Genomic DNA, 21462 nt, shown 5'->3' with positions numbered 1-21462 from the left:
AACCTCATTTTCATTGGCCCTCATTGTGATGCCTACTGTAAAATATATTTGCATAAAGTTGTTTTGTACAACTTTGATAAAGCATAGAAATGAAGTGAATAAGCAAATTTGAAAAAAAAAAAAAAAATTATAAGTGTGCCACTTTAAAATTAACATATCAGTAACTTAACATAGAAATAGGTATTTATTAAGAGAAAGACAAGTAATAATATAAGGCTTAATAGCACATTATTCTATTGATTTGTCTATTTTAACCGAGTCAATAGTGAGACATGGATATTAGATGTAAAAAAAAAAAAAGATTGTTAACAAAAAATATTGCTTTGTACTGTATCAGTTCAAGACATCTTTTTCACATTGTTTTGTTGTTTTCTCAGTCAGGTGACTGATATTGTGGCCACATGGACTAATTTAACTGCGGGGTGTGTGTGTGTTACTTAAGCTCTCAAAACGTGAAATCTCAACACCGGTGGAATAAGGAAGATATAATGTAATGGGGAGGTAAAGTTCCTGCAAAGCACTTCCAAGCGAAGAAATTCAATACAACCAAAATTCAGCTTAACACAAGGGCTAAACAAACGACAGGAGTTTCAAGACCCTTTTCACTGAGTATAAAGGTATTGTTCTCTGACTGCAAAGGTATTGTTCCTGGCTACAACACACTGTGCTTAAAGCTATGGGACAACAACCGAGGCATTGTCTGGGCCCAAAGCGCGTTAAAGGAGCATACAGAAACCCACGGCAATGGATACAGGGTTTGATGTGAGGCGTAAGTAATGACGCAGGTATGACGGTATGTATGGTAGAGTCAAAGAGCGAGAGCAGAGTGGAACTGGGGTATAAATATATCCCTTTGCAGCGAAAGGAGAGAGATAGAGAGGAAGACAGGAAGAGAAAGATGGAGGCAGGGAGGGAGAAGAGAGAGACAGAGAGAGAGAGAGAGAGAGAGAGAGAGAGAGAGAGAGAATGAAGAGGAAGTATGTGACTTTGGGGTGGGTGCAGGGGCTCGGGGATGGGGAGGGTGCCAGCTTGTTTTATTTCCGGTTGACAAGACTTTGCGCTCCCTTTCTCTCTGTCGCTCCCTCTCTCTTTCATATTCTCCTATTCTTTCTTTGCTGCCCCCACTGCTCTCTCCCTCTCTCTCTGTCTTTCTCTCTTTCTCTCTCTCTCTCTCTCTCTCTCTCTCTTTACTCTCCTCCAAGATGTGCCTTGGAGAAAGGAGAGGACTTGACAAGTTCAAAGGTAAAAGGAGCAGGAACAGGGAAAGAAAGTGAAGGAAAGTTGAGGAACGAGACAGATTGTTCAGTTTAATTGAAATTCAGTCAAGAAAGATGGTTTTTATCGCCCCTAAGACACACACACCGACACACACACGCACCAACACACACACACAAACACCCCTCCTCCATTTTCTAGTTGGCTACTCTTTGTCTTTTCATTTGTTTAAAATCATAGTTGCATGTTGTTGTGTTCCAGTTGTTGGAATGTGGCTTAACCTATGTGATCCCTATGTGCTGAGTGCAATAATGTGTGTGTGTGTGTGTGTGTGTGTGTGTGTGTGTGCATGTGTGTGTGTGCGTGTGTGTGTGACGACGCGTGCTTCACTGCAAAGATTCATGTAGCTCCAGGACATGCTTTTTTTTTTTTTGGATCTTGTTAGTTCATTCCTGTCACCTCTCTCTCTCTCTCTCTCTCTCTCTCTCTCTCTCTCTCTCTCTCTCTCTCTCTCTCTCTCTCGCCATCCCTTGGTTTTTTAGTGCTGAAGGGGGGGATGGGGAAGGGGGGGGCAGTCACCATGGTAACAATGCCACGACAAATATTCATCAAGTCCTTAAAATAAAAACAAACGGGAGTGCATTATAATTGCTCTTACTTGCTCTTACTGACTGGATCCTATAATGCATTCATATATTATGACTGAGAGGACCAAAGTGGAAGGGGCCCACGCACAAAGGAGACACTTTTGTGTTCAGCTGAATAACAGTCGATGACCTATAGGCACAAACATATGTCACACTCACACACAAACATATTTCTGTTCTTTCTGTGCAACTTTATTTTTTTTTTACCTGTTTGCGGAATTCCCTATTAATCCTTCCCTGTGTCTCTCACCCCTCTCCCTCTCTCTCTCTCTCTTTTCTCTTTGTCCCTCCATCTCTCGCTCTTCCTCTACTGTTGTGTAGCCTCAGGCGATACTGTGATGTGTCCTCCCTCTGTCCCTCCCTCCCTCTCCCTCTCTCTCTGTCCCTGTCACCTTCAATTGCTCTGTGAAACTAGACACACCGCCTGGGGCACGGAGGGAGGAGGGACGAGAGAGAGGGTCGAGGGAGGGAGGAGAGACAGACAGACAGACAGACAGTTTTATAGACAGATGGAAGGAAATAAACATTTGTTTATTAAAAAGGGTGAAGTAACCACAGCAAGGATGTAAGGCGCAAGTGGTTTTGTGCACAAATTGTGGAGGGGAATTTGGAGCCATTCACAGAGTCAGGTGCATATCTACAGTCAAGTCCAAAATACGGGAACATTCAAAACATTTGCCACTGGAAAAATCAGACTTACATAATGTGGTCAAATGATTTGTCACACATACACAGCAGGGCTTACACATATACACACTTAGGCTATACAAAAGGTCAGTGTTTGATCTTTGATTTGGTCTAAATCAAGCTCATATAACATCAATAATAATTCTTAAATGTGGCAAAGCTCTAACATTATGACCCAAGCTTCTTTCACTAAACGCCTGCACATATGGACACACTTGTACACAGACTGAGCACTCCTCCTTTGCTTATCCCAGACAGGAACCCTGCTAAACCAGTTCAGCCAAGTATACGGGAGCAAAGGGACATGGGAAAATAGATCCCTACATTCAAGGGAAAAATTACTTAAAGTCAGTTTGCCAACATAATAATAATAATAATAATAATAATAATAATTATGATGATGATAATGCTAATAATAATAATAATAATTATAATAATAATAATAATTATTATTATTATTGTTGTTGTTGTTGTTGTTGTTGTTATTAGTAGTAGTAGTAGTAGTAGTAGTATTACTGCTGCTGCTGCTGCTGCTGCTACTACTACTACTACTACTACTACTACTACTACTACTACTACTACTATTGCTACATTGCCATATTTGGAAAACACACATTATCCACATTTTAAATTTGGATTTTTATGCTACCTTGAGTTCATAACATACTGTAGGCGACATTAAATGTGTTAATGTGAAACTAAAGGAGGAATATGGGCATTATGTCTTTTAAGAGAAAATGATTTGTGAAAATATCTAGGCACATGATTATGTTAACAATAACAACAACAATAATAATAATAATAATAATAATAATAATAATAATAATAATAATAATAATAATATTATTATTATTTAAAAGCCAGCAGGTTTATTCAGATTTTTCTAGAGCGAAATTCCACTAATTTGATTGGCTGGGATGGGCGGGACCAGCGTTTTGATTGGCTGTCGATGAGCAGGTACACAGGTAGCGCATTGATAGCGGTCCTCATCTTCCACAAGTCTCACCGATACTTGGCCGGGCCTTGGCGGATCTTTACCGCGGTGTTGTCGACGAAAAAGACAAACAAACAAACAAATCGAGCGGTGATAACTCAGATAGCTTTCTAAACGTCTTCCTTCACAAACCATTTGAAAACTGTACGGCCTATCCGGTTGGTCAGGCATCAGATAAAACAGGTATTGTTTTGGCGACTGCTCCGTTTCGGTCCGCACAGACGATGTTCAAAGATTTTTACACGTTTTGTCGGAACTAGAACCGTTTCAAACCCTGTCTCTGAAATAATTCACTAGGCTAACTGGGTGTATTTTTCGTGAATGGTCGCAAAATGTCGACAGAATCAAACTTGGCCGCGGTTTTTTGGTGTTTAACAGGTGAGTGTCATTAGTCGTGGTCTACCTTTTCTTTGCTCTGGCTCGCCATGTTAACTATTTCTTCGTCGACCCGTTAGACAAGCCCAACTAGTCCTGGAATCCACTTTAAGTCTTATGAATCATGTACATGCTACGAGAGGGACTTACAGCACTCTGTCTTGTTTAATCTGAAATGGTCGTTGTGATTACATTCAGGTATTTTGGCTTGTAATGCCCAAGAATGTGGCCGACCACCACTTGTTGAGAACAGGATTGTGGGAGGGGCGGACGCCTCAGACGGGGCCTGGCCGTGGCAAGTGGATATTCAGGTAACTCACCTTATCAAGCTAGACCTTATACATCTTAACCAATGGCTCCTAATCATGTTTGGTGTTCCCATGAGCAGCTACTGGTGTGTGTGTGTGTGTGTGTGTGTGTGTGTGTGTGTGTGTGTGTGTGTGTGTGTGTGTGTGTGTGTGGTGTGGTGTGGTGGGTCCAGGTCTTTGGTCATCAAGCTGACCTGCTGACTGAGGAATTTGCCTGTGATGCCGAGGTGATTCACTCCCTCTCCCTCTTTGCTTTCCAGATCAATGGCCATGTCTGCGGAGGCTCCATCATCTCTGAGTACTGGGTCCTCTCAGCTGCTCACTGTTTCCCCAAGTAAGTGCCCTCTCCTCGGCCGGAAGAGCACGGTTTTAATCAGCCTGTTGAGTCACGGATGACCAAAAATTCAGCGGCTCCCCTCTTCTTCTATGAGCGATCTGAATCATTTTTTAGTGGATTTATACCACCAAGGAAGGAGCCTCAGTGCCTCAGATAGAATATGTTTGAGACATCTTAGTAGACAAATGATGATGACATTGAGGTCATAGGCAGGCTGATTCACTTGATCTTCCCTGCAATTAAGGTGAACATTACTATTGTGTATCAACTCTAATCTAAAGAGCACCTGCTTGGCACGAATTCCACCTAGCTCATTATCCTGTCTCTGGAAATAGAGCCTATAGTGTAGGTTTCACATTTCAAATCCATACTGATCTCCAGTCTAGCTGGTCTCATTTGGTGTCCTGTTTTCTTTCAGTCCATTCGACTTGGGGTCTTACATCATCTATGCAGGCCGCTACCAGCTGAACGGCTTCAACCCGTACCAGTCGACGCATTCTGTGAGCGAGGTGGTGATCCCGTCTGGTTACGTGGAGCCTCACCAGGGACGGGACATAGCGCTGGTGAGGCTGTCCACCCCGGTAACCTGGTCGGATCGCGTCCGTCCCATCTGTCTGCCCGATTCTGGCACCCTGTTCCCAGGTGGCATGCAGTGCTATGTCACTGGCTGGGGAAACATCCGAGATGAAGGTAAGTGGGTATATTGGTGTCTTCTTAAAGACACCTGTTAGTGAAAATATGGCTGCTGGATCTTTGTTTTTATTCCGGATAAAAAGGGACCTCATTTGTCAAGTACAGAGGCTTTTTAATGTTTCAACAATGCTGGCTATGCTTCCATTTAATGCTTACATAAAATACAAATGCATAACCTGTATGTATGTATTTATGTATATGTGAAAGCAAATTATGAAGGATATTATCTTTTTTTTCTTTTCCTTTTTTTTTTTTTTTTTTAAATCCAGGACCTGTTTCCATCATGGTCCTTGTTGTTCCTTCAACCTGAACAAGGTGTTGACAGATGTCAAGTGCAAGACTGCATACAAGTCAAATAAATTTGAAATGACTAGTAAACAATAGAAATATCCTTGAGCAGGAAACAGATGGATTACAGATGCCAGTCTGTTACAATGGGCTGCCCTCCTTAAATATTGTTCATTCTACCCTTAAATATCAATGGGTTGTGGATATTGTTAATGGTAAGTGGCAGTGTCATTCACACCATTGCTCCAGTCTGAAAGAATGAATGCCTTACCTATTATGGATTTGTACCTAAAAATGCTTCACGTAGTTACAGTACTTGGTCCATGCTGGGTCCTTTGTGAGGAAACTTTCTCTGTAGCTGTAGGTCACATTAGGCCCCGTTGAGCTGTATTGATAAGATGTACTGTCACTGTGTCACCAAGGCTGTAAGTCTGAGACATGCCAGAGATAGTGAGACAAGAGCAGACTGATGTCTTTCACGAACACAGATCTGCTGACCTATAGCATACTTAAGTAAAGATACCTCCTTTAAATAAGGCATGCAGTGAGCAACCCTCAGAATTGCTGTGGTACTTCAGTGTTGGCACCTGTAGCGCTCATACTCTGTTCTCCTCAGCTGAGCATCAATAAACATCCTTTGCATAAGACATCACAGTCTCCTGAGATCTCCTTCGCTCTTTTCCATTACATCCTTGTCCCTCTCCCATCTTCAGAAACTAAATTATAAAATATTTGGCAGCTCTACAGTTGATGATATTACTGAGTAGTAAATGAGAGATTTTTAAAAGAAAAGTATTTAGCGGTAAAAGTTGTGTATTCCTTTTCCTCTTTATCCTCTCTTTATTCTTCTCTTTTCTGTCAGTCTCTCTACCAGGAGTGGGGACGCTGCAGGAAGTGCAGGTGCCAATCATCTCCCAGTCTTCTTGTCAAGAGATGTACCGGCTGCAACCGTCGGAGACGGTGGATATCCTGTTTGACATGATCTGTGCCGGATACCAGGAGGGCGGCAAGGACTCCTGCCAGGTACTGTTCAATCAGCTGTTTGTGTTGTGGTTGTGTGTTCAACCAGAAGCCTGGCCATGTTCATGCAAGTGTTCTTTCAGTTACATTTAAGGCTCAGTAAAAAAAATACAAAATTATTGATTTAGTCTGCAACTTCTTCCGTCATAATGCCTCATTGTTTTCTGTTCTGAGAAAATGGTTGCATTCCAGTGAGTGATAGCAAAAAAATGAGCCTTTGTTGTTGTCTCTCTGTTACCAGGGTGACTCAGGAGGGCCCCTTGTGTGCCAGATGGTGAATGGGACCTGGGTGCAGGCTGGGGTAGTGAGTTTTGGACTGGGTTGTGCTCAGGCCAACCGGCCCGGGGTGTATGCCAAAGTATCTGCCTTCTCAGACTTCATTCGCAGCACGGTACCAGGGATCCGTTTGTATGGCCGTGCTAATCAGAAACAGCCCGGCTGGGCCGCTGTACTCGGCTGTGTGTTCACTCTGCTGATAATGCTGCTACAGAGATAGGACACTGTGAAAACTGGATGTCGGGAAGGTAGAAACCAAACCAAGCCAAATGAAGGAACTATCTTATTTGCAAATGTCCAGATTTATTCCAAATCTTTGTTCTAAATAGTGAATCAAGTTTAGCAATGAATTGTTATATTAGTATTTGATACACGCGTAAAGCCATTTTGTACATGCAACTTATTTAAGCACCATGACCATTTAGCATTATGCTGTTTTTTATAGTGGTTTTGATAGGTTTATCTTTTTAAAAAAATCAGAATTATGTGTATGAATTGTTTTCTGTAATTGAAATAAATTAATAAGATTGTTGAAATTCAGCTCAGTGTTCTATTCAGTCTTCAAGAGCCTTAATATTATTTACCGTATATTTCAAGAGATTACCTCTTCAGGTTTGTTCTTTCTGCATTGTTTCATGACTCTCCTAGATATTATTTGCTCATCTTTAATTATCAATAGGTGGAAGGGGTTCACTGTAAAATGATATCTTAGCATTTTGAGTGACAAACTACATATGAAAAATATTTTGGGTTAGTGTTTAAATTCCAAGTCATCTTAAACCATTTGCTTACACAATTATTTTTGAGGACAGAATACTTTTTTTATTGCCTAAACAATTGCAGATGCCTGCATCCAATTAGTAAGAAGTGGGTATAGCAAAAGGATAGATGCATGAAATTGCTGATATATAAGGGCTATGGCATTTTGGAATGTATTCCTTCAAAAGCTACTCGATATTGAGTACTTAACATTGCAGAAATGCAAATCATCACACCCTTTAAAATGTTACTATTAATATTTCACTTTAGCAGGGGTCGTTATTTCTATAATAGACTTACTATTCAGCAAACTGAGTTATATTACACATTGATATCATTTGTTGTCCACTACTTCTCCACAGGCAGACACAGGTGGTGACTCAATTTACTTTATTAAAAAGAAAGCACAACATGACATAATGGTAGAAAAGAGATGTCTTGGTAGTGCCTGTTAAAAAAGGTAGCTGTTAAATTAATCAATTATTAGTCAAGGTTTTCATGCTAAAAAAAATCTACAAGTTGCCAAAGTTCTTGCTTTTTTCCCTCTGAAATTCCAGAAAAGGGAAGTCAGGTGTCAGGGGGTATGGTATCAGAGAGGATCATGGGAGAGCCCAGCTGTAACTCCTGCTGAAGCGACTCCAGATCAGCTTGAGTCATGCGGTGAACCTCGATCCAATCAGATATGAGGGAGGCAGAGAGGGGGGCTGAGTCATAACTGGTGGAAGAGAAAATACAAAGAGTTATCTTTTTTCATTTGGTAACACTACGTAATGTCTGTATCCTTAACAGAAACAAGCAGCAACACCTAAAAGGCAAAACTGCTGGTGTCATGGAAGTACCTTTTATCTCTGTAGTGTGCTTTTCAGGGATTGGGGAAAATTTGGTTCATTTTTTTCCCCAGACATTTTATTCTACTGTGTCTCAGATCATAGAACATGCTTTGTATGTGACCGCTTAAGTTGTCATTTACAGTTTCAAACTAAAGAGAAGCAAAGCACACTGAGATAAATAATAAAATGGGAAGGAAGGGTGATTTCCTGGTACTTAGACGTGGACTCCTGGACCTCACCTGTCTCTGGGGTCAGAGTGCTGGAGGTCTGTGAGGGACTGGTTGAGAAGGTCATCCAGGTCAAAGCCCACGCCGTACCCAGCCCCACTGCCTTTGGGAGTGATGGAGAACACTGGGGGCAAAATATCCTCTACCTGACAATGAAAATGGAGAAATATTGGGTTAAGTGAACCTAGTATTTGGCTCAGTTCAAGGCCAGCAGGAGACTGTGACATTTCCATTTAAGGTTGAAAATGTGAACAAGGGAGCAAGTGATTTTTGTGTTTAAAGCACTCTAAAATAAAAGTAACCAAATAATCAGCTGTGATAAAGGAAAGATCAAGCACTGCCGACCCCATTTATAATCACAGCTTGCTAGGTAAAATGATGAATGAAAAAGACAACCAACAAAACATAAAGAGGATGACACCAACCAAAAGAAACCTCAGACGCACCTGTGACTTTGACAACTGCAGCGTTACTGTGTGGATGTCCGGGGCGATGGACGGCCCTGGCTGTCCCGTGTCTGTGAATCCCAAACTGGGGTGAGGCTGAGAGGGGACCCCTAAAGCCCCACAGAGGGGATCTGCTGTCTGCGGTCCAGATTTCTCTCCTATAGAGGGACACAGCTTCTCCATAGGCCCAGGACTTGTAGTTGACGGATTAGGGTGGGAGTTAAGGTTACTTTGGCCTCTGACATCGACGTTGCCATTTGTCTCTCCGGTGCTTAGCGTTGGCGCCTTCGTCAAAAAAGTCTCCAGTGGAAGCAGCTGAGACTGAGGCTGAGGGTTTGGTTGTGCCTGGGACTGAGGTTGACTTTGAGGTTGGAGCTGGGGCTGGAGAAAGCTTGCAGACGGGGGCTGCGGTGATCTGTTGGGTTGTGGCTGCTGCTGCATTGGCCTCGCCTCAACTTGCTGCCCGTTCCAGTTCCCCAAACAGTTGAAGCCACTTTGCCCACCGCTCTCGTGTGGTTTAAGTGTGTTTTTGACAAAGCCACTTGCTGCTGGCATTATGTCTATTCCTCGACTCACGGCGCCCACACCTATATCTGCTGGTGGCTTTGTCTGGCTCATAGAGTATGGTAAAGATGCCTGGGTGTTGGGAGGCTGAAACAAGCCAGGCAGGTTGGATTTACCTTGAGGCATCAACTGTTCATGAGACTGAATCTTCCCCACCTCCTTATCTGTGTTTTTGCTCATAGCTACTTGGGTGTTATCACTCATAGCTACACCATGGTGTGAGTTCACATTACAATCCTTTGTCTTTGGGCCGTCATTATTCGGAGTCTGAGATTTGTCATTGCAACTGTCCATCATCTTTTTCCAGCGCTCCAACAGGCTTTTGTCATCATCACTCAGTAAAACTCCACCCAGTGAGTCCCCATGCTTGCCCTCTCTTCTCTCCTTTTCTTTCAGCTTTTTCTCCCTCTCCCTTGCCCGTTCCTGTCTCTTCCTCCGTTTCTCCTCTCTTTCTCTTTGACGCTCCTGGGCTGTAACAGGTCGACGCAGCTCTGGAACAGAAGTCAGCGAGGACGATACACTTCCTCCGGCACCGTTATCCATCCCCAGCGCAGAGGTTCCTCCATCTGCAATGAAGATATCAAAATAAGCTATAGGTACTCTTTTGACTAAGATATCCACAACATCCACATATCTACAGATAACAAGAAAAAAATTAACTTACCACCTTTTGCTTTGTTTCTCAGAGCCGATTTCAATAAGGCCGCTTTAAGTGCAGCTTTAGTATCCTCTGAAATGGCTCCTTCTTTTCTGGTTCCCTCTCCGACACCTGGAGGAGCCCTGGCACCTTTGGACAGCGACTGAGAAAGGGACTGAGATAATGACTGGGCTTGTGCCTGGGACAGAGAAAGCGAAGGCACAGTGGTGGGGAGGGGTGTCATGGTCTGTGTTGGGAGTGCAGGTATGGAGGGCTGAGCTTGGGTCATGGACTGGTGCTTGGTGGCCTGAGTCAGAGGGGACTGGCTACTGGGCAGCGGCTCCTGTCCCTCACTGTCTCTCATTGTTTCTGACGGAGCATCCTGGCTCGAGACCGGTGTTGTTAAATCTATCGTCTCTGGTTGGCCACTGTCAGAGTTGGCACTGGGCATGTCAACATCGACTGGCCCACTCTCACTCTTAGTGAGTGGAGGCAAATTATGGGCAACTTCCAAATGGGATGTTGGTTGTTTGTTAAAGGTTGCCATTTGATTTGGAAAAGTCTGGCTCCCTTCTGCTGGCGTGTGGAGGACAGCATCTTGTTGCTGCTGTTGTGATTTCACTTTGATCACTTGCTGGGCCTGAATTTGTGTTGCCTGTGAGAGTTGTGCCATGGGAACCAAAGCTGATTTAGTTAGGTTAACAGTTGAGGTCTGAGCAACACACTGGCTGCTGCTTTGTGCTCCTCCAGCACCATTCACCCTTGCCATGGGCCTGAACTGGAGTCTTTGACGAGTGCTTTGTTTCTTTCGATGAAAGTCCTGGATCTCTATCAGGATTGCCTCTTTAATTTGTTCTTTGCTCATTGGAAGCTTGTCAAATTCAAAGTCAAAAGCTGGCACGCAGATTGGCTCATCATCCGAGTCATGGTACTTGGTGAGGTAAGGATGCTCCAGTGCTTGTGTTACACCAATTCGCTCACGAGGGTCAAAGCGCAACATGGCTCCCAGCAGGTCCAATGCCTCTGGCTCAGCCTGTGGATACAGTTTTGATAGAGGGACAGGGGCCCGTGATGGAAGACTCTGCACGTAGGAGCGTACCCTGTCGGCCCCAATAGCACCAATCAAACCTTCAGGGGGAGTGCCTAACACAGACAAAATGAGCTGGAGCTGGTGGACGTAGTGCTTCCCAGGAAAAAGCTGCTTACGCCCCAGCATCTCCGCAAAGATGCAGCCCACAGACCACAAGTCAATGGCCAAACTATAGTGATGCAGTGAGAGCATGAGTTCTGGCGCACGGTACCATCGTGTCGCCACATACTCAGTCATAAAGGAATGGGACTCCTCGGGGTGTGAACTGAGACCCCTCGCCATGCCAAAGTCGCCAATCTTCAGCTCACAGTTCTCATTCACAAGCAGGTTGGAGGGTTTGAGGTCGCGGTGGATGACGTTGGCTGAGTGCACGTACTTGAGGCCGCGGAGGAGCTGGTACAGAAAGTAGCGTGTGTGCTCTGGGGTTAGTGGCTGGCCGGAGTGTATGATCTGGTGCAGGTCACTCTCCATGAGGTCCAGTACCACATACCTAAAGATAAGTGGGAAAATGAATATTAAAAATATGCTGACTTGAATAACTTGCATATTTGAACAGTACACATCTTAATTCACTGATTAACTGATGTGTAACCAATAAACATGGCCTCATGGTATCATAACAATAATGGTACGGTGCTGGACTTCTCAGATAATCAGACAAATCAAATGACATTTCTAACAGGCAAATTACACTGCAGGTAATTTTAAACAAGGACTTGCTTCACTACACTTGATACAAATGTCATCTTTTGAATGATCTCGATTCCTTTGGGGTTAGGATTATAATTAGCTTTTGTAGTAGTAGTAGTAGTAGCAGCAGCAATAGTAGTAATAATAATAATAATAAGTGTTTTACAATAACGTGAAGAAAATGAGAGAATAAAAAAAAAACAAAAAAAAAACAAACAGGCAATTTGTGCACGTCAACATATTTTAGGCCAAACAAAATGTAAGCAATTTAACTTTTTCTAGGCTTGAATTAAAAAGTCTGATTACATCATTCTCGTTAAAAGGCTTTTTGTAATATTTGAGGCATTTGAATATTATTTATTATGTTATCTTGAATTGAGAGGGACCACTGCACAATGCATTTTTGTGAACACTTAATTTAGTATTTAATATTTGAACCTCATTTGTGCACCCTTGACTGTGGTGGTGATAATGAAAGTAACTGCAGTGTACGTACACAGACTTGAAGGCAGAGTGAGGGAGATTTGGCTGCAAGATGTCTTTGATGGCGATAATGTTGTCATGTTTGAAATGCTTAAGAATCTTCAGCTCTCGCAAGGTGCGTTTGGCGTTTGTTACCACTTCAAAGGCATTGGAGATCTTCTTTATTGCCACCTGCTGGCCTGTGGAAGGTAAATATGCTGCAGTGAATAACAAGAGCCAGGGTATGGGTGAAGAGCTGAGTTTGTATGCTGGTGTTAATTGAACTAGTACGGGTTACTGCTTCATACCATTGTCCCGTCTCCTGGCAGATGAGACGACGCCATAGGCCCCTGTGCCGATCGTTTCGATGATGTCATACTCCTCACCAACCTCGAAGTTCACGTCCAGAGAGTGAGCCTTCAGCAGAGCCAGGTTCTTGGCCGCTGTGCTGGTGTCTGTGGTGCCGCCCGTCGCCTCGCCTGCCGCACCGCGATGGTTCTTGTTTTCTCTGCTTTTGTCAGTGGCCATCACTTGGGTTGACATGGCCACAGGCTGAGCGTTTTCACCCTCTCTCACCTCCTTGGTTGACATGATGCTGTAAAAGATGAAGAATGGCAAGGGGAGAGATGATGCACGGATGGCATCTATTAAACAGGCAGCACTGATTCTTTTAGTCACTGTTGGCAAACTGTGTGTTAAAACCTGCTTCAGTTTCACATCATAAAAATGCTTCCTCAGGGTTCAAGCAATGAGATCACTGCTCCAGGTGTCTTTCCCATCAACAAACCGGTTGATCACGAATCATTTGACCTCCACATGCACCAGTGGTTTTCAAAAAGTGGTCAGAGTGGATTCTAGAGGTTCCTCAGGTTATCTTAACATTATGCTTTAATCTCATCATCATTCAAGTAAGGCACATACACAGTTTAACACTTAACACAAATCAAAATATCTAGTCTCAAATCCAAGAAATCTGGAAACCCCTTGACACAAACACCCAGCTGCAACTTTATTGTTCACTGAATTTAACACAGTAATATTGCACTGTTGAGCTGATTTTGTGAAAATACTGCAAAAGGGAAGGTATTTTAAAATATGCTTATATATTAATAATTAACATAAATGTGGGGACAGCGGATGGGGTGCATGGTCACGCGGTCCCTGACCTTTGCGCAGTGGCTGTGCAGATAATGCAGCTGTGCCAGCGTCAGGCCTGGTGGCCAAAACCTCAGCTCTACTGTCTAATAGCACCAGTCTGTCCCTTCAAGGTAGACACAAGACAAATCTATACCTGGCTGTGTTTGAGGAACAGATGACCTGCGGGCCAGTCGGTCAGTAAATGTACCTAGACTGCACAATAAAAAGCAGCCTCAGCCACTCCTTTACGCAGGGGCGGAGGCCAGTTACCTGGACATCTGGCTCTCTAGGAAGGTACGACGGCAAACGCGTGTCTTTCCCCTCTAAATAAACCAAACCTCACCTCTGGTGTCACATAGTCGTGGATCTAACTGATAAAAATAGAAATTCACCTGTTAAAGCGACTACAATAGCGGTAATTGTTTCAAACCTGTTAGGGCATGGCTATTTCGTGTTTTTGTCTGCCACTTCCTCGTACTGTTCCGTGTTCCGTCCTGAGTGGCGTGTCGCTGGCCAACCGCGTGCCTCGGCATCACTGACAGCGGCCAATAGAAAAGCTCTACGTCACGAGAGGCGGGACGTTTGTGCCGATCTGATATTCATCTTTTTTTTTTGGGTGGCGCCGAAGCGGCTTAGTAGAGAGGAAGAAAAGGTTTCTTTCTGTTTTGTCGGAAGAGAGTAGAATTTGAGTTAAATGACAGTGCAATTAAAACATCGTATATGTGGCGTGGGACATAGAGGGGTAATAATAATTATAATGATATTGATAATAAAAAGTAAATGTAGGCCTAATTACACTAATCTGGTACCTGTACAGAAAAAAAAAAAATAAAGATGCACAGGTCATTAAGTGGCCTACATCCACACGTCCAGAGCGTGTTTAGTGTTTGTTTACTCTCATCTGATGAATAAAAATCAAAGCTGTAATTAACAATGGGGGCTGTTCTCCAGACTGAAGTCCACTGGGAGCCCACCCTATGACTGCCCCTGCCCGGCTCACTCTCTCCCACCTCTGGACAAACATCTGCTCTCCACCGACCAATCATGTGCACGATCCAAAAAGACTCGCACCAATCAAAAGTGAGGATCTGGTTTTTAGCAGGTCGCGTCGCCTTACACAACTTGTGGAGTTGCAGAAAAAACCTCTCACCTACATGTGAAAAAGCAGAGAGCAGCTCCACCAGGCCTGAAACTGTGTGAAAACAATCCCCTGGAATAAACATGACGGCGGCTGGGAATAACCGAGTGCCCACCTGGGAGAGAAAGGCGCGCCTGTTTCTGTGCGTTTTCGGGTTGGTTTTGTCTGTTTACGCGCTTCATGTGGAGCTTTCCCGGGAGAGCAACCCCGAATACAGGGCGATGTGCGACCTGGGGGAGTCTGTGAGCTGCTCCAAGGTTTTCACCTCCAGGTAGAGCCATTTCTTACCCATTTCTTTACCATTTCCTGAGTGTGCTGCAGTGGCCAGCGCTGATCGCCACTTTATCTGACGCCTGTTAACTTGGCTGATGGATTATGATTGTTTTACAGTGCTGAGAAAACACTTTACCAGAATTTCCCTGGTTGGGATCAATAAAGTATATCTATCTATCTATCTATCTATCTATCTATCTACTTGTGTACTGAGGGTCGGTGTGCACTCCATGGCAGTCCCGCCCCCTTCACTGCCACGTGTTAAAAGTCTGGAAGCACGACCCATCCATTCTATTACAGCCATGCAAATAAATGATGAACTGATTCAACTTTAGTTAATAGTTATTTTCTGTTAAAATCACTTAAATGATAATTGATCATGTTTTCTAATCAGATATTAGAAACTGGTCAAATGTGCAGTAAAAAAGTGCAATATTTGCTCTGAAATGCATCACATTGCTTAGTTATTTTTGTGTTTATGTGTATGGCATTACTAACAGTTTATACTAATAATTATTTTAGTGCTGTTAACAGGGATTAAACATTCACTGAAGTTTATCAATTTACCATTTATCAGTGATGGTTGTTAAGAAGTGCCCCCATCCTCCACACTATGGTACACATAAGTAATTAATAGCCATACACTCTGATAGGTTAAATATTAAAAATGTTTTCAGAATGGTCTGATTGTTCTCTTCTTTTTTTTTTTTTTTTTTTTTTTTTTTTGCAGGTGGGGTCGTGGTTTTGGTTTGGTCCAGTTCTTCGTGGACAAAGACAGCCCTCTGAACCAACCCAACAGTGTCCTGGGCATCATATTTTACACCCTGCAGCTGGGCCTCGGTTAGTCTGTCATTTTCCTGCAGCAAATTACAGTGTAAACAGTGCGGTGCTGAATGTTTTTAGACAAAACGATATTGTTTTCAGTCCAATGTAGCTTTGCATGGCCTGCTTTGCACCCGTGTTTAACATTCCACAAACAAGCCATGGCCTAAATTGCATTCCCCAAAGGGCCAGTTGCAAGATTTGGTATTGATGAAGTGAACTGCTCTGTGTCTGTGTCTGTCTGTCTTGCAGGACTGTCGGTCTCCACCAGAGCAGCCTTGTTTTTGGTCTTCTCCTCCTGGGTGTCTGTGGCAGGCTCGCTCTATCTCGCATCTATCCTTGCCTTTGTTCTGGGCGATTTCTGCATGGTCTGCGTGTCAACATATATCATCAACTTTGCCTTGCTCTTCACCAATCTGAAGAGAAAGGGAGCACTTGAAGGAGTAAAGGAGAAATCTGGATAGAGAATGAAAATGAGCCTTGCGGTGAATTTCAGCGCCCTCTTCTGTCTGCTGCTTGCTGCCACTGGATAAGAACAACAACTTCTCTATGAAATGGAGAAAAATCAGCACACTGTGTCTGTCGCTGCCGAGGTGGATTTGTTACCACCAAAGTGTGACATTTTGAGCCTTATCAAGCTCTGATCAAACAAAAGCCTTTGTCTGATTCTGTTGCTGCTTCAGTTCTGCACCTTTGATTAATACTGGATGTGTTTTTCTTGCAAACAACAAATTCTCTCGTAGAGTATTTCTGCTGTTTCCACCTAAGGACTTTCCATAGACCAAAACCTAAAGTACATTACTCCACTTTGTCCAACAAACAGACAGCTGCTTTTGCATCTCACATGTGATTTTGACCGAGAACACTGATAAAGTCGCAGCCATTTTCGTATTTTCTTGTACACTCATGCTGATCATCTGTGTCTGCATTATTGATTACTACCTCTTGCCTGATGTGACGGTGATGATGTGAGAGTTTTCACTAAGCAGGCCTTCATCCCGATACAGACGTGTAATTGGTAGCAGTGTTGTTTCTATAATGCAGTTTCCCTGTCTCACCAGTAGGTGGAAGCAAATCTCTTTTTCTCATAATGCAATGGCTCATAAATGTGGTAAAAAAAACAAAACCAAAGAAAGTGTTGGAAGTTGTTGGGGCCTGTTTAAGCTGTGCCTTAGGTGGCAATGTGTATTTATTTGTGGAATTTAAATAATAAATCAACAGTCCAATAAAAGTCCATTCAAAAAATACAAGTTCACCCGGGTAGATTGTCAAAAGAAATTGGCAAAAAGGTTGTACGTCTTGAACTTGTTTTGCCATGTCATGCTGGGCCATTTCTTTGTTATCATCTCTTGAGCGGCATCACATCATTTTGGCGAGCAGGGCTGCTAATCAGGTGACACCAGGCTGGGGCCTCGTGTGTCTGACAAAACTATGACTTCACATCTATTGTCGGTAATTTGCTCGGATTGTAATCTTAGTGTCTAAACAGTATCACATTCCATTCTTTGTTTAATAAACGTAATCTCGCTCCATTATGACGTTTTATCAGAATTTACTGGGCAGAAAATAGTGCAGAGTCCATTATCTGGGACAGTATGAATGTTGGGCTGCTACACCCCGTGTTTAAACAGAAAACTAAGATTAGACCTCAGCCAGGCACTGTTGGAAATGAATTAATCAGACACAACAGACAAAAATAGGGCAAACGTTTCCTTTTATTTTGAGGTCATAATCATGTTTCATTGTGTTGTTACCGCCTGACCCCGAGACTATAGGTGAGGTTTAGAGGTAGTAGGTGTAGCTCTAAATTTATTTCATATAAGTGCAAGTGAAATCCTCTGTCTGGTCATGTTCACATGCTATCCCAAAAGTATTTAAGCTCTAAAAATAGTTAGTTGATACTTCTATCAATTTTGATGCCTTTGTGCACTGCAAAATAGGTGTTGCACAAAACAGTTCTCAGCCTTAGTCAAGATGGCGTTCAGCTGACAGACTTCAAAGAAAAGGTTTCAGCAGCTATTATTAGGGCTCCTCATGGCAGCTGACAAGTAGTGAAGACAGATGTCACTTTGAGAGAAACCGCATTTTACCTGACCACAACCTACACTCTTGACCATATTTAGCCTCTGTGTGGATGATTAGTTGCACTTTTCTCCTCTCCCCCACTCTCTTCCTCTTTCTCTTAAGCTCCCTCCCCCTCGCAAACTTATTTACTCTCTTACTCACACACACACACACATATTTACGCAGTGTCTTTCCATCATCCTCTGCGTTTCAACATATATGAAGTTCATTTTTGCAGTTATGACTCAAAAAGTTACCACTTTTGAACACTGATGTCATCGGACATCCTCTTTACCAATGATTAACAGACACAATGAATAGCTAAGCTTATAGGGGAAACAGGAACTTTGTAAGTCGAATTTTACAGTGGTCTTGTGTAAGAATGAGAGTGTGAAGATGGCATGTTGCATCACTGGAAACAGAGTAGCAAGACATGCATTTTCAAATTTCTTAAATCAATTTGTCTGTATGCAGCTAGACTTCTTTTGTTAAGTTTGTCAGTGGCCATCTTCCATAAATATCAGGCCTGGCAGAATGTAAACTGCTGCGTTCATTAAAAATGTATTCTGATCTCTACTAAATCACTCCTTGAATTCAATTTCCTTGTAGTTCTAGTAGAGTTTACCTTTTCATAGCCTTCAGTAAGTAAATACACAATGGATTTATAGTAGTGCAAATATGTTCTTACAGTTCAATATAAAAAAAAAGGACCTTTCAGATAAATAATGAGTCATACTGGCATCTGCACTTGTAGACCCTGCTGCCATCCCCACATTTTGTGCATGTGTGTGTGTATGTGTGTGTGTGTGTGTGGGGGGGGGAGATAAAAGGTCAACAGAAGTTGCCACAAAGAAGGGGTAAACATCGCCTGAAAGCTGGGAATTTTGAGATGCATCTCAGCACTGTGTGTCAACTTTTCTAGTCATATTTATTTAAAGTGTGATGGAAGCATATGATACCCTTTTGCCACGCTTACCTGTGTGTCTTAAGTTTGAGTTGATACTAGTTGTCACACAGATTTGGTGTAACATTTGACCACTTTTTGCCACTTAGGAATTGATAAAAATGGTCAAAAGTACCCCCAAAACAGCACATTAAAGCACCAAAACCTTGAGGAACACCATAGAAAAATTGAGGCTTTGGTTTGGTGTCAAAAACTTGTGACATTTGGAGATTTCAGTAAGAATGACTTTTTTTCGGCAATTGAATGACAAGTAGGTCTGTCTGGAAATTGCTCAGAGTCTCGCCCTTATACACCTAGAAAACCAGACGTCCTCTGAATGTTCTACGTCTCTAGTTTGTGGTTGCAAAGTTTCATGAGGCTGTGATTGTCCTAGAAGTCACTATGGTTCCCAAAAGTTAGTCTAAGTGATATTTAGCGACCATGACAACCTAGCAGGACATGCTTGGCTTCACTGGATTCCTTAATTTGTCTCGTCTCATATAACACAGTATCTTCACTCCCGCCTGCTATAGGCTCTGAAAGACAATATGCTGGTCGTGGATGCCGGCATCCATGTGGAGTTGAAGGTGTTAAATTAAATGATGAGAGGGAATTGTGGTTTGAGTGCTGTATGTGCCTTAATGAGATTATAAGCATGATGAAATTTCAAGCAGCATTGTCATTACTGCATCAGCAAATCTTCAGTTCTGTGCTTCTCCTGAAGGTGGGATGTAATTCCTATTTTAACATTGTTTTTCCACGTTCAAGGAAACACTGAAGGAAGTAGACAGTTTATAAAATTGTTTGTGTGGGTGTCAGTGAAAAAGGTTTGGTCATTAATCTTTGAGATTAATGAACAATCTGAATGCATCGTGGTGGAGGCCTACAGTGTGCAAACTCTCACATCATCACCATCACATTGAACAACAGGTAGCAGTCAGTAATGCACACACAGATAATCATTATGAGTGTGCAATAAAATGCAAAAATGGCTTCATTAGTTTTTAGCAACTTTATCAAATTTCTCTGCTGAAATCACTTGTGATATGCAAAAGTAGACGCACAAAGTAGAGCAATGCACTTTTTAATGAAACAAGGATCATGCACAAAAACGTTAATATCAAATGAAGAAGAGATGATTTATGCCAGATTTCCATCTGTGGCTCCATCTGTGCCATTTCCCTGGGCAGGTGGGCACAGAGCAATCACCAGGCACTAAAAACATTCATTTACATGCAGCATCATTACATGATCTGTAGCACAGTGACAATCACACAGGCAAATCTACCAGCACACATCAGCATACAAATACCTTCAACACCTTCATTAAGTACAACTATAAAATTACAGCTGCTTATGTTAATACTGCCTTACACAGAAGATGTGAGAGGAAATATTTGTCACAAAAGTCCTAAAAGTGGTTATTACCAATTAATTATGACTAGGAACAAATCTTCTTCTACCTCTTCCTCATCTGTGATAATTATTGGTCATCACAGTAGCTGTTTTATAAATACTGTAAGAATATTTGAACTTGCACTGATTTCTGTAGTAGCACAGGTTTATCGTCTGTTTTAAAACTCAAAGATTAAAAAATAAATGTGGCATGCCATTATTAGCATATAGGATGACCCCAACTCAAAAACTATGTAGGAGAACAGTATGTTCCACTATGTTGAAATGTTATGTAACTGTCTGTGAAACCCTCTTTCTCCTGTCAGAATGCATATTTGCCTCACAAACAATTGGTTACTGATGGATGAGCTGAAAATGTCGCAGCCATCACGTATGTCACATCTAATGTCTTTTCCATTGTTTTCCATCCTAAACCTGAACAAGCTGTCATCAAGACGCACTCATCGCCTCAGTTGAGTTCCTGTGCACGTAATTGTAAATTCTATTTTGAGACAAAAAGTTATTAGAGAAGAGCTCGGGTGGAACTCGTCAGACGTGCCACGTGATGTTCACCATGTGTGCACAGATACAGTTATACAGCACAAACCTCTCACTCGTGTCTGATGACTGTTCCCTTTGAAGTAATTTCACAAATCATGCTGGCGGTCATTCTAGGTGGGACCTTTGAGATTATTCAGCGCTAACTGAGATAAAAGCAGCACAGGGCCCTGAATCAATTCGCCTAGGTTCCGGTAGTCTATTTTAGCTGATTACAAATATTACAGTTGAGTCTATTTTTAAATATTGATGCAATAACTGTGTAAGTGCCTCAAGAAACCTGAGTACAGCGGTGGCGAGCAAAATACCAATGACATAACCAGGGAGGGTTTAGTCTCACAGACAGCCATTGATCCCTATCAATTAAGCTGGAGTGGTGAAAGCACCATAGTTTAAGAAACAATGGTAACAGGCAGGTTTGGTGTGTCTTTTGACACGTTTTGTAGAAGGGCTCTGTTTTTTGCTATTTCTCAAGCGTGCGATATGTCAGGTATTTGCCCTTTCTAGCACTTCGTTTATAGCCCTCTCATACGCAACGTGTTGCTCCACACCTTGATGGAGACATGAAGTCCTGTCTCAATATTTAT

General features: G+C 42.5%; 3 protein-coding genes across 7 annotated transcripts; 2 read left to right on the top strand and 1 right to left on the bottom strand.

Moving 5' to 3' along the window:
• Positions 1-3528: 3528 nt before the first annotated feature.
• On the top strand, positions 3529-7374 carry LOC115377826 (serine protease 27). Its single transcript, XM_030077864.1, has 6 exons — positions 3529-3921; positions 4117-4229; positions 4487-4560; positions 4982-5253; positions 6407-6567; positions 6806-7374. The coding sequence occupies exons 1-6, from the start codon at positions 3876-3878 to the stop codon at positions 7058-7060; spliced, it is 921 nt and encodes a 306-aa protein (XP_029933724.1). The 5' UTR covers positions 3529-3875; the 3' UTR covers positions 7061-7374.
• A 598-nt stretch (positions 7375-7972) lies between these two features.
• mapk7 (mitogen-activated protein kinase 7) lies at positions 7973-14194 on the bottom strand. 5 transcript variants are annotated; one of them, XM_030077838.1, is made up of 7 exons: positions 14113-14194; positions 12854-13140; positions 12580-12745; positions 10331-11883; positions 9103-10232; positions 8669-8802; positions 7973-8314 (listed from the first exon to the last, which is right to left on the bottom strand). In XM_030077838.1, exons 2-7 carry the CDS (start codon positions 13134-13136, stop codon positions 8167-8169), a joined length of 3414 nt encoding a protein of 1137 aa, XP_029933698.1. In that variant the 5' UTR covers positions 13137-13140; positions 14113-14194; the 3' UTR covers positions 7973-8166. The 5 variants fall into 5 exon arrangements, with proteins under 5 accessions (XP_029933698.1, XP_029933699.1, XP_029933696.1 ...); XM_030077839.1 differs by having other exon boundaries at positions 14075-14131; XM_030077836.1 differs by lacking the exon at positions 14113-14194 and adding an exon at positions 13953-14087.
• Positions 14195-14770: 576 nt separating this feature from the next.
• Positions 14771-17050, top strand: vkorc1 (vitamin K epoxide reductase complex, subunit 1). Its single transcript, XM_030077876.1, has 3 exons — positions 14771-15091; positions 15824-15933; positions 16168-17050. The coding sequence occupies exons 1-3, from the start codon at positions 14904-14906 to the stop codon at positions 16377-16379; spliced, it is 510 nt and encodes a 169-aa protein (XP_029933736.1). The 5' UTR covers positions 14771-14903; the 3' UTR covers positions 16380-17050.
• Positions 17051-21462: the final 4412 nt, after the last annotated feature.

The sequence above is a fragment of the Myripristis murdjan genome, chromosome 19 (genome assembly GCF_902150065.1).
Source record: "Myripristis murdjan chromosome 19, fMyrMur1.1, whole genome shotgun sequence".
NCBI lineage: Eukaryota > Metazoa > Chordata > Actinopteri > Holocentriformes > Holocentridae > Myripristis > Myripristis murdjan.
This window is presented reverse-complemented; position numbering and strand designations above follow the sequence as displayed.